Source organism: Bubalus bubalis, chromosome 2, assembly GCF_019923935.1.
Source record: "Bubalus bubalis isolate 160015118507 breed Murrah chromosome 2, NDDB_SH_1, whole genome shotgun sequence".
Lineage (NCBI taxonomy): Eukaryota > Metazoa > Chordata > Mammalia > Artiodactyla > Bovidae > Bubalus > Bubalus bubalis.
The window spans coordinates 123,946,758-123,959,408 of NC_059158.1; the positions used below are offsets into that span (position 1 = coordinate 123,946,758).

A 12,651-nucleotide genomic window follows, 5' to 3' on the forward strand; every position below is an offset into this window, starting at 1 on the left:
TTTGTAGTTTTCAAAGTGCAAATCTTGTACTTCTTTTTGTTAAATGTATTCTTAAGTTTTTTTAATCTTTTTGGTAATATTGTAAGTGTACTTGTCTTCTTAATTTTGTTTTAGGATTATGCATTGCTTAAATATAGAAATAAGCTGGTTTTGAATATAGACCATATAGCCTGCAGCCTTGCTGAAATCACTTATTAACTCAATTTTTTGTATGTGTGAAAGTAGATTTCTTAAGATTCTCTCTATATAAAATTGTGTCATTTGCAAATATAGTTTAGTTCTTCCTTTCCAATATAGGCATGGTTTTCTTTTTATCTTATTTCATATCTTCTCTTCATCTTGCCCAAGCGCCCCGGCAAGAACCTCCAGTATAGTGTTAAGTAGAAGTGATGAAACTAGACATCCTTGTCATGTTCCTGGCCTTAGAAGACAGCTTTCTGTTTTCTACCACTAAGTATCATGTTAGCCATAGATTTTCATTAATGCTTTTTTATCAAATTGAGAAGGTGCCCTCACATTAGTTTATTGAGTGGTCTCAATGACAAAAGGGTGTTCAGTTTTGTCAAATGCTTTTTCTGTATCTGTTGAGATGATCATGTGGTTTGTGTCTTACTCTATTAATAGAGTGTATTAGATTGATTAATTTTTGAATGTTAAACTTACCTTGCATTCCTGAGCTAAATCTTACTTAGACATGGTATATAATTCTCTTTATGTGTTGCTTGACTTGATTTGCTGGTATTTTCTTGAGGTTTTTATATCCATATCCATACATAATAGATTTATTTTTAATTGTTGTAAAATACAGAACACAAAATTTACCATCTTGACCATTTTTAAATGTACAATTCAGTAGTATTAAGTATATTCACACTGTTGTATAACCAATCATTAAAACTTCTTCATCTTGAAAAACTAAAACTCTGTACCCATTAAACTATGACTCTCCATTTTCCTCTCTTCCAGTCCCTGGCAGCCATCATTCTGTTTTCTGTTTCTGTGAATCAGACTGCTCTGGATATATCATATACATGGAATCTTACATATATGATTTTGCGATTGGCTCATTTCACTGAGCATAATATCCTCAAGGCTCATCCATGTTGTGTGGCAGAATTTCCTTTCTTTTTAAAGCTGAAAAATACTTCATAGTATGTGTATACCACATTTTGCTTATCCTTTTATCCGTTATTGGACATTTGGTTTATTTTCACCTTTTGTTGTTGTTCATTTGCTAAGTCATGTCCAACTTTTGTGACCCCATGGATTGCAGCATGTCAGGCTCCCCTGTCCTTCACTATCTCCCAGAATTTGCTCAAACTCATGTTTATTGAGTTAGTGATGCTACTTTTAGGTTTTGTTGACTAATGTTGCTGTGAGCATGAATGTCTCATGAATGTGAGCATGAGTGTCTTTTAGACTCTGCTTTCAATCTTTTAAGATATATACTCAGAAGTCAAATTGCTGGATCATATCATACATAATAAGTTTTTGATTTTGTTCTTACAGTTTGTGTAAAGCCAAGATTCAAATATGGTCCACATATTTTGATTGGTCTTTGTCTCCTAAACCTCTTTTAATCTGTATCTTCTTCCTACCTCTCTCTCTCTCTTTTTTTTTTTGGCTGCACTGGGTCTTTGTTGCTTTTGTGCAGGCTTTCTCTAGTTGTGGCGAGCTGGGGCTACTCTTTGGTGCAGCGAATGAGCTTCTCATTGCAGTGACTTCTCCTTGTTGCGGAGCACAGGCTTTAGGCGCTCTGCCTTCAGTAGTTGCAGCACGTGGGCTCTGGAGTGCAGGCTCAGTAGTTGTGGTGCACTGACTTAGTTGCTCCACATGTGAAATCTTCCCAGACCAGGGATCAAACACATGTTCTCTGCATTGACAGGAGGATTCTTATCTACTGCGCCACCAGAGAAGTCCAATCTCTCTTCTTTATCTTGCAGTTTATTTGATGAGCAAACCAGGATGTTTGTGCTGCATGTTTTCCCATAGTCTAGGTTTTGCTGGTTGCATTCTGGACGGAACAAGGTGGTGTTCTCTGTCTTACCTGGTAAATGGATCTGTAGCCTATAGCACCTTCAGTGATGTTACGTTCTTCCTTCGAGAGACACATGATGTGTCTGCCTCCCTTTTGTGATGGTAGCAGCCTTGGGTGATCAGTGTCTGCATCATTTATCCATTTGGCTTGCAAAATGATGATATTCTGTTATTCCTTTTTTTATTTATTAGTTGGAATACTTCTTTAAAAGAGTTGGAATACTTCTTTAAAACTTCTCATCTGTTGTTTGGTTAACTGGTGATACAGTCTGCATAGGAAAGGCAAGATAAATACTTGATGCTTTCCCTTTACTTACAAGTTTTTAATGTAATGAACTGGTTCATTGGCCTCTCCCAGTGGCAACCACTTACTTTTGTTTGTTTTGGTATTGTTTTGAATTCATGTATTTAAACGTGTGTGATATATTTCAACCCATTGCAATTATTTTTCTTAAATATGCATAATTTATTCCATTTTTGGTTCCTGGGAAACTGTTCATTCTAGCTCCTGAGCCTTTATGTTAAGAGCTAGTGACTTTGATAGCTTATTGCTATCAGTATAGATGTCCAGCTTGTACATTTCTTGTTCCAGACTTAGCATTAGTAATTTCTCCATAAAGTTCTGGTCCTTTTTATTGGGGAATTATTTTAGGGACCACCTTCTGAGGGATTTTTATTGCTGTTGGCTAAGTGTCAGTATGTGTCTCTGAAAATCTTTGGTTGCCAGAAGAGGGAAAACAAACTTATCACGAGTTAATACTGGTGCTTCCTCTACAGATTCAGACCACAGTGTTTTCACTTACCATTTTCTACTTAACATCTTTGTCCCTTTTCTTCTTTAACAAGAGTGCAGGTTCTCCATGGTACTGGAAATGGAAGACGTAGCATGTCACAAGTACTCATTTGTTTTATTACACAATACCCAACAAAGTCTCAGAATAACAAAGCTAACACCACAAACAGTATGATTACCAAAGAGAATTTTCAGTTCTTTTCCACAGTTATTTTGTTTTGGAATATATATTCTACAAAAGATATATAGTCAAATTATTGTTTCAAAGTCCTTTGAAATAGCTCCTTTCTGTGTGGTTATGCCATCAACTAGATACATACATGGATATGTTATGTATTTTCAGTTTATTGAGGCTTTTAAAATTCATGTTCTAATTATGAAATGTCTTTACATGATTCCAAAGTGAAATTTATGAAAGAAGGAAGTATATTCAATAAAGTCTAATCTCTATCTCTCTCCTTCACCCTGTTGATTCCTTTTCTTATAGCAAGCCATAATGATTTGTCCTTCCTTCTCTGTTTTCTTACACATTGAGTTAGGTACATGTTTATATCCCTGTCCCATTTCTCTAATAAAGATAATATATGCACTTTTCTCTGTCTTGCCTTTTTTTACTTAGCAAAATATCCTGGAATCATTCTGTAATATTCTGTAGACTTTTTTCCTTTTCTTTCCATTTCATAGTACCGACTTTGAGAATGTACCTGATTACGGACCCAGCCCTTTACTGATGACAATTTGAATTGCTTCTACTTTTTTGTTTTTATAAATCTGCGGTGAATAGCCTCATTTATGAATAAATATTTTCAATTTCTTTTTCTAGTTTATCTTTTGGATAGAGTCCTAGAAGTGGGATTGCTGGGTCAATAGATAAATTAATGTAATTTTGTTAGATACTGCCAGGTGTTCACCCATAAGGCTTATAGTATTGTACATTCCTATTAGCAATGTATGAGTGAGTTTTGCCAACAAAATATGTTGTCAAACTTTTTTTGCCAGTCTTAGTGAAAAATTATGTATCCGTGCAGTTTTACTTTGTATTTCTTGTATAAGAAAGCCAGGTGAGATGTTTGTCTTTTTTGTTTGTTTATTTTCTAGTCTTTCTGATCAAGTCTGTTTTTTATATTTTATTTTTCAGAGTCAATACAGATTTGTATGCGAAGCTATCTTGAAAGTTTATGAAGAAGGATTTGTTAAACCTTTAACGACATCATCAAATAAATAAGAAAGCAAAGGTCTGGGAAATGTATTGGAAATTGCTTTCCATTATAGTCACTGTGCCATAACACTGCTCACAGGAAATGGCATCTAAACAGACGAAAAAGAAGAACTAACAAAAACTGAAAACTTCAGCACTGTTGCACTTTATGTTTTAAAGAAAAAGTCACTCTCTCAAAATCTATAATTCATGTGTTTGAAGACTATTTCATTCTTTGCTCCAAACAAATAGTGAATAACTGAGTATGTTCAGGGTAATTTATGACATCTTGTGGTGGTGCCATGCCGTCCCCTTCTGGTAGAATTGCCACAAACAAGGCTCAGAATTCTCAGCATCTCTGTTGTATACCTGTATCTTGAAAGCAAAAAGCATTGAACATCAGGAGTCAGCTCTGGTGTCTCCCAGTGATTCGTGTTCTTACTATACTGATGACCAGATGTTACTTTTTAAATGTTAGCAATATCATTCTCAATATTAGCCAATACACTGCCTATGGATGCAGCACATCTTCCCCTACACTCCCCCCATAGAGACCTGCTGTTTGGAAGAAGAAAGTGGAATTTGCTTTTCCCAGGAAATGCTGCACATTGTCCATTTACCAGCATCTTATAGAAGGTATAAATATGAATCTACAAATTTTCTTGAATTTAACAATGTAACTTACATTTATCATAAGGTTGGCTTATTCCAAATCATGTGATTTCACATACTTGATGTAAAGGAATGCATGCATTGTGTCTTAACCCCTTAAGTGCCTTGCGACGTCTTTGTATGTCTAATGAAAAGGCACTCCTTTGACCCTACTAGGAGGTATGTATGTATATTGTACATTTACAGTTTTATGCATTTTGAATCAGTTCACCATTTTTAAAATGGCTTCTCGTATTGAGAGTTATGCAGTCAAAGGAGGGTAATGAAATTCTATTTCTTACTCAATTCCTGTATTTTGCCACAAGAAGCCAAGATAATTTGTGACCTACTGAGTGAGTGCTCTGCTGCTATGGAATTATTCAAAATCTGCACATTCCTTTCCTGAGGGACAGGGGTTACAGTTTAGCAGCTGAAGTTAAAAGATGCTTTATTCTTCAAATTTCATATTTATTTTACTCCTACCTTTAGAAATGGCACCTAATATACACTTTGAAGTTAAACATATGAATAAGCTAAAGTTAAAGCAGCTAATTGTGACTTGTTTCTATCACTAACTAAATTATCCCTTTTTAGCATTCATTTCGGTTCTTGTCAAGCTTTGTTCACACTGGTCTGTTGATTGGGATACTACAAACAAGGAATAAAACAGTATTGAGTTATTTCTAAATGTAATCCCTCAACAGCTAAGATGAGGACTTTCTTGTCATTTTGTGTACAATTACTCCAATTTATATATACTTACTAAGTTATAAGCATGTTAATATGGAGAGTTTTGATTGTCCAGCCTGGTGGAGGACCTGATAAGAGTGTGTATATTATCCTCTTCAGGTTTTTTCGTTGTTTTTTTCTTTTTAAGTCCTCAGAGAAATAGAACTTTAAAATTATCCAGTTTTAATATAAGTGGGAATTTTCTCAGCTATTGAAATGTTACATTACAAAATTACTTTATATGGATTATGGTTAAAATAGATTCATTTACTAGTGGTTTCTGAATATTTCTGTATGTCTTGATAAAATTTACAGTTGAATGGTAGATATTTTGGAACATCATTTAGTGTGAGCGGGAAAATGTACATTTTTAAATCTTTGGTATAATCTAAATGATGTTATTTCAAATGTTAAAAATCTATAATAGTAAATCTTAGGAAGTTAAGTCCTAAACGTTAATAGACAAAATACCAAATACATTGTTGTATTAAAATATTTTACTTTTTTTTAAAAGAGAAAAGTAAGCATAACCTTTATGTCAAAGTGAAATTCTTGTATCTATTTCTGAATTTCACAGTCAAGACAGTATAAGATAGTAAATAGCTACACAGTCTTATTTGAACATTCCATTCTCTGCCAACAGATAGGTGTGATTTAGACTGCTATATGACATCATGGTAAGGTGAAATGTGAAAAAGTAAAATGTTGGGAGTGTACATAATTAGTAACTGTTTTGGCAGTAGTTTTTTACCTGAATTAAAAAGAAAACCTATCCTAACTATATGGACAGAATATGACAACCATAGACAAAAAGGTAAAGTTGTATAGATGTAAGCAGATCGTGGTGTCATGTTTTTTGACTTAAGGTTACATTTACACTTTGGAAAGTAACTAATCATTTATTGACAATAAGCACTGCTGCCTTTGTAAATCATTAATGCCAGTTTTTAAATGATAATATATTAAAAATTTTAAATTACCTTTAAATTTCTCATATATGAATTTTTCTTCTGGGAGCTACACCCTGTCAGTATTTTTATGTACAGAAAATATCCTTTTTCAAAGACATACTTATTAGGATCTTAAACTTAAATTATCCCTACAGCTTTTTAAAGTAAACATTGCTAATTGTGATTCCCTGTTTACCTAACAAATAAGAGTTTATGCCTGATATTTTTTGGCCACGCCTTGGGGTCTTTGTTCCCCAACCAGGGAACGAACCCATGTGCATGGCAGTGAAAGAGCCAATTCCTAACCACTGGACTTCCAGGGGACTCCCTGCCTGGGAATGTTTTTGATCTGTTCATAAATCTAAGTAGAGTTCTAGGAATAATCCCAGTTTTTGTACACTTAGTAGTTCTAGGTTCCATTCATATCAATGTAATAGTGTATGACAAAAATGCCAAATTCCTTGTATCTAAACTACTCCCCTCTCCAGCAGCCAACCCTACCTCCCCCAAACAACCCACATGTGCAAGAAATCAATGTTGCTATTCTCACAACTGGAAATAGGTCCTGGTGAATCAAAGGACTTTTGTAAATGCTAAGAATGTTTGTAAAAAACCTTGCCTCTGATTCAGGATGGTTTTACCACGTTCTTTGTAGGTGTTGTGTTGACCATCTGACTTGTGTCAGCACTGTGTACACAGGTTGAGGAATATTCTGGAATAAACTGCATTCATAAGAAGAACACTTAGTATTTATTAAATCAGTGCATAATTCAAAATAAAGGCAGAGTAAATAGCGTAAGAATTCACTTCCTTTGTACAGCCTGCTGGCACAAGTAGGAGGGCGGAAAGGGTTGACCATGTTGATTAAGAGTAAAGAGAAAATTTATATATAAAAACTGACTTCGAGTGTATAAAAATATGTTAAGCCATTATGACAGTTGCTTGAAGATTTCAAGTACTAGTATATACACATAGAGATGTTTTATGCGATTATGCATTTGTGTGTTTCACCAAGGCTGATACAAACAGGGGTAAAGGATTATGTTAACTATGGGAGTTGTTTATAATCTGTTGGCAGGTGATTAGCCAGGTCTAATCAGCTATTTGAATAAAAGTCTCCCGTCTCCACTAGATGTACCACAACCTGAGAGCTGAAAGAAACTTGAAAGATTTTATCAAGGCTCACCTTCTATTACTATAGGTAACTTGTGAATATCATAAATTCTTGTGAAGTTTAGTCTATTTCAGCTCAAGAATTATACTCAGGCAGTATTTTTACTTAATTTAGAAAACAAGTAGGCTTTAAAAAGCAATCTAATTAGGGCTCCACTCTGTCTGCTTGTCATGCTTCCCTGACTAAACAATAGCTTTTGTCAAGTATTTGGGCTGATGTACATGCAGTGTGAAAACATTCGAAAATGCAAATTAGAAGACTGATTTTTAAAAGCACTTGAAACATAGAACGAAGATTTCGAATGTATGTCCACTTAAATAAATTATGTTCATAATGTGAACATGTAGAATTAAAGCATTTATATTTGTTTTATAATCTTAAATCAGGAAGGAAGAAGGAAATAAGGATTTTTAACAATGTTCTGTGTAATATCTGTGTTTTGAATATTTAAAGATATTCTGATGGTAAGGTTGCCAAAGTAGTTTTGAATTCATAAAAATTATTTATACCACAATAATGTGGGATATGTTTACACCTCTTTTATTTTGTAGTAATTATTTTGTAGTTCTGATCAATTTGCATTTAAGTCATTTACATTAAGGAAAATATTTGTTAGAACAAATACCTTTTAATAATACAAGAGAAAGATAAATTGTGTCACAACTTCTGTATGTAAACGGCCACATCAACAAAGTAACTGCTTTATATTAATATAGCTTATTGGTTCTCATGTTTGCTTCACCTAGCCAACTACAGTTTCTGCAACCATTTTTTTTCCTGGTGTTTCCTCTAAGTAAAATATGTTTTAAAACCCATTGGATTAATTTTATCAAGTATCAGAATTCCTGATCTGTTGGCAAAGTTTTATTGGTGTCTCAGTGTGATAACAACACAGCTTGTAGCAACTGTTTTATAAAGTTTTTAGAGAATTGTATAGCTCCAAAGGAATTTGTATAATAGCAAAATTTATTTGAGGGCTAACTGCTAATAGGCAACTTCAGCAATTTTACAGAGAGCTCATGAAGTTAATCTCAAAATTGTACTTTTGGGGATTAACTTACTTTACAATATCTACAACTGTTTTCAACACAACATTTTACTATACACAGACTTCATTTTTCTCAGTAGCAATTCCTACAGTAAGCCTTACAATGTTATCAAAAACAATCCCTATTTCAGTGAGAAATGACACATTTTATTTTTATAATCTGGGTGAAATTGTTGTGGGTAGACACCAAATAGTTATTTCTGTTCCCATATCTAAATTTGCTGCTACTTATTTGTATGCTTTTTCTACAGTTTATTGTTGATTTCTAAAGTTTTGTGGTCATTGTTATCTTTATTGTCGTAATCTAAGCTGATTGGGCAGCCAGGGGTACTGGGGTACAGTCCATCAATGCTGACTAGGCAGGGTTCAGTGAATAAATAAGTAAACCAGTTTTTGTTTGTTTTGTTTTTTTAATTTACACAGTGAAAGGTATTAGCAATATTGCAAGTTTAAGACTATAGTTTTAGGAAGAGGTTCTAATGTGTTCCTAAAACCAGTACAAGAATGAAAATGTTTGAAAGCCTTGTTTTGCTCATAGAAAGTTTCAGTTAAACACTGTAGAATTTTCCTACCTATTGTTGTGTAAATGATATAGAAAATATTTTTCTATGGACAAAAGATTGAAACTGTTAACTTCTTTTGCTTTGTTCTTTAAAAAGGAAAAAAAAAGATATTTGTATGTCTTTCATGCTGTAAAGAAATGAATGTATCTTTCAAATGTTACTAGAATTAAGACTTAATCTTAAGGGTAAGGATACGCTTTGTTTTAAAAAAAGTTAGCAAGGAATTGAAAAGGAAAGAAGGAGTGTTTCCCATTTCATTATACAAAATGCAATTTTAGAAGAAAATGTCACTTTATTTATAAAAAATGATCATTATTGAAGCATATTTCAATATTTCAAATACCTTCTTTTTCACTTTGCTTTGTGTTAGCTCTAGAATAGAAATTTTCCCAAAAAATGTGTGCATACTGTTTTTAAGTATAAGATCATTAAATTATAGACTTCTGGGGTTGTGGGGGAGTATGTGTGTGAGAGTAAGCATTCTGCTGCATGTGTTTACCATGAAGGAAAGTTCTCGGGCTTCGTCCCTGTCTCAGCCACAGACGAGGACAACAGTCTGGAGTATGTGACTTCGGTGAAGCCAGAAAACTGTGGCTAACACTCACCACAGTAAATCAGTGCAAAGGCCCTGACAGATAGTCGGGTTTTCATTCTCAGTATTTTGGACAGGTAAAACCACTGAGCCCAACTCTGACCTATAGCAGTGGTGTCTTATATGGCTGAGGGTTTATTAATTTAGCTGAATAGAAGAAAAAAAAAGCTCTACATTTTAAACCAACAGGCATGATTAATTTGTTCAACAATTTCTTTGAAAGGTAGTATTTATTATTCATCATGCACTGAGCTTGACTCAGCGGGGGCTTCATTATTTGGGCTCCAGTCCATTTCTCCAAGGTAAAAAAGGTTTTTGAACTTCCATTTATAGTAGAGTCTTTGTGATGTAATATTTCCCTTCATTAATTTTTGTTACAGTTGTTAAAAAATTAATATCAGGCCCCCTCAACCCTGAGAGTTTCCAAAATTTAGCAGATAATCTGATAATCTTAACTAAAATGTCACATTGCCGCATGAAATTATCACCATAAAATCAGTAAGGAGACTCAGCCCTACAATCTTAGGCCAAAATAGGTTCTGATTTGTGTTTTCCCTAAATTCACTATAGGCACACTTGAACCCATTTTACCTGTTACTAAAAGAAGCTTCTTCATTTCTATTCCTGAATTGTGTTCCAGTTTTTTGCCAACCCTTCAGCTAGTTGACAAGATTACTCAAGCTTTCTAATATCCAATAGAGTAGGTCATATTTCATTGCTGAAATTGGTTTTTTGAATTTCAAATAGCACTTTATTTCAAGCTTACTACTGACTTAATTTATACATTTAAAGATAAAATTTATCCTAGAGTCTTGTAAATATGGAAACATATAACATTAGCACGTAGAGCTCATTGGATTAGACCCACGTTTAAATGCTTTACAATGATCCCTTGATCATTTGATATTTAAAAGGTAACTTGTGTGATTTTAGCTTTGCCACTCTTCTGTAATTTATTTGGTACAATAAACGCTACCCAGTTGACAGTCTTGCTGGACTCTCAGTTCTCTCAGCTAGCTTCAGCCACATTTGGTTCACTAAAAGCATTCTGCTTTGCATTTTTGTACATTACATAATGAACACCTGGAGTCCATTTGTTTTGTTTTGAGTTGTACTTAGGTGTTGAGTCAGTGCTTCACCACCAGTAAGTTGCAAGGGGCAGAGTTCTGACACTTCGTATACATGTTGAAGGGCAAGATTTAAGAGACTAAAAGTTTACATTAAGCTGTTTTCCTTTTCTGTCATTAGAGTATTAGTGCTTAGGCAAATAAAAACTGTCCAGCCTGGGGTTCCAGCAGCATCAGGATGTTGCAATTACATCACATATTGTAATCTTTTCAAATAAGAAAAGCTAGTCTTTATCTTCTACAGTGTAGGCTTAATTTTTAGGACAGATAGTATACGATAGACTCATCAGTGATATTTTTAGTAGTTTTAAAAATAGTATTTCTATGTAGAGACTGTTTCAATTTGGAATTTTTTTTCTTGTAACAGGTGCTATATGTAAATATGAAGGGCAAAAAGTCACCTAATTAAAAGTCTAGTTAATTTTCTAATTAGATTATGATTTTACATTGTTTGCTGCCATTTCACGTTTGGTTGTACTGAACTAGTAGCTAAATGGGATTAGCCCCTTAACTCTAAATTCTCTTCCCCCGTTTCACAAAAATACCTCTTTCCATATGGTTTCCCGTAATTAGGAGACAAAGAATCATATAGTTCATTTAAAATCTGTAAACTTGAATTTGGTCAACACTGGGTTATTTGAAATCATCACTATGCATTCTGTGCATTTGTCACTGCAGCTTACTGTGTGCTTGAAAGACCTTGTGGATTTGTCTTAATTTCTGTGAAAAATTAGAATTCCTGCAATGAATTTTATGTACTAACAGCAAACAGGATAAAAATGTTGGTTTGCATTGAAACTGTTTAACCCTGAAAGCAATTTATGTGAAATGCAGTCATTATACGTATTTTCTTGGCCACAATTCATTTTGACTGAGAAATAGTTGTTCAGGTTCAACGTGAAAAAAACTCTAGCTGTGACTTTAAATTGTTCAATTGCAAAATAAAGATGTGCTTTAGTAATTTAAGTATAAGAGTTTTAAAGATTATTTTATGGGAATTTTCATTGTTGGGCTTTTCAAACAATGGTTATTTTCATTATTGGGTGATCATAGACTAGGAGAATGCTAAATGCAAATTTTATTTCTAGAATTACTGATGTAGTGGTTGTATTTGCTGGTGAGTGGGTGAGTCAGGAACTAAAAGGGGTTTAGAAGATTAAACCACATCTGATGAGACGCTCCTTCACTGGCCACTGCTAGATTCCTCTCTTCTCCCAGCACTAGCCTCTCTGCTCTGGTATTCCTACCATAAGACCTTGTCAGTCAAGGTAAATGACCTTTTTTTATGTGTCTGAAGTCCACTTGCCTCATATCTTCCCTAAGTACATTTAGGTATGCCATTTCTCATCTATAAAAAAATTTCTTGGAGAAAATTAACATTTAATTTTATATCTAGAAATAAAGTGAAAGTGTTAGTTGCTCAGTTGTGTCTGACTCTGTGACCCCATGGACTGTAGCCCACCAGGCTCCTCTGTCCATGGTATTCTCCATGCAAGAATACTGGAGTGGGGCTAGTCATTCCTTTCACCAGGGAACCTTCCTGATCCAGGGTTTTCCACATTGCAGGCAGATTCTTTACTATCTGAGCCACCGGGGCAAAAGTAAATGCCATGCCTCTGTTCTTACGTGCATGATACTAAAGCTTCAAATAGTATAATGAGGACCCATGAGGAGTTATGAAAGCCTCTGTCCCATACCTTTGCCAGGGGATCTTCCCAATGAAGGGATCTAACCCGAGTCTCCTGCATTGCAGGTGGATTCTTTACCACTGAGCCACTGGGGAAGCCTG

General features: G+C 34.4%; 1 protein-coding gene across 6 annotated transcripts in view; it reads left to right on the top strand.

Annotated features, from left to right (window-relative positions):
- Window positions 1-11,828, top strand: part of PTPN4 (protein tyrosine phosphatase non-receptor type 4) — a 197,265-nt gene extending 185,437 nt beyond the window's left edge. For all 6 annotated transcript variants that reach the window (XM_044936424.1, XM_045164288.1, XM_045164290.1 and 3 more), the window contains exon 27: window positions 3,969-11,828. In XM_044936424.1, the coding sequence (XP_044792359.1) occupies window positions 3,969-4,055 (87 nt within the window). In that variant the 3' untranslated portion in view covers window positions 4,056-11,828. The remainder of the gene's footprint in view (window positions 1-3,968) is intronic.
- The last annotated feature ends 823 nt before the right edge of the window (window positions 11,829-12,651 follow it).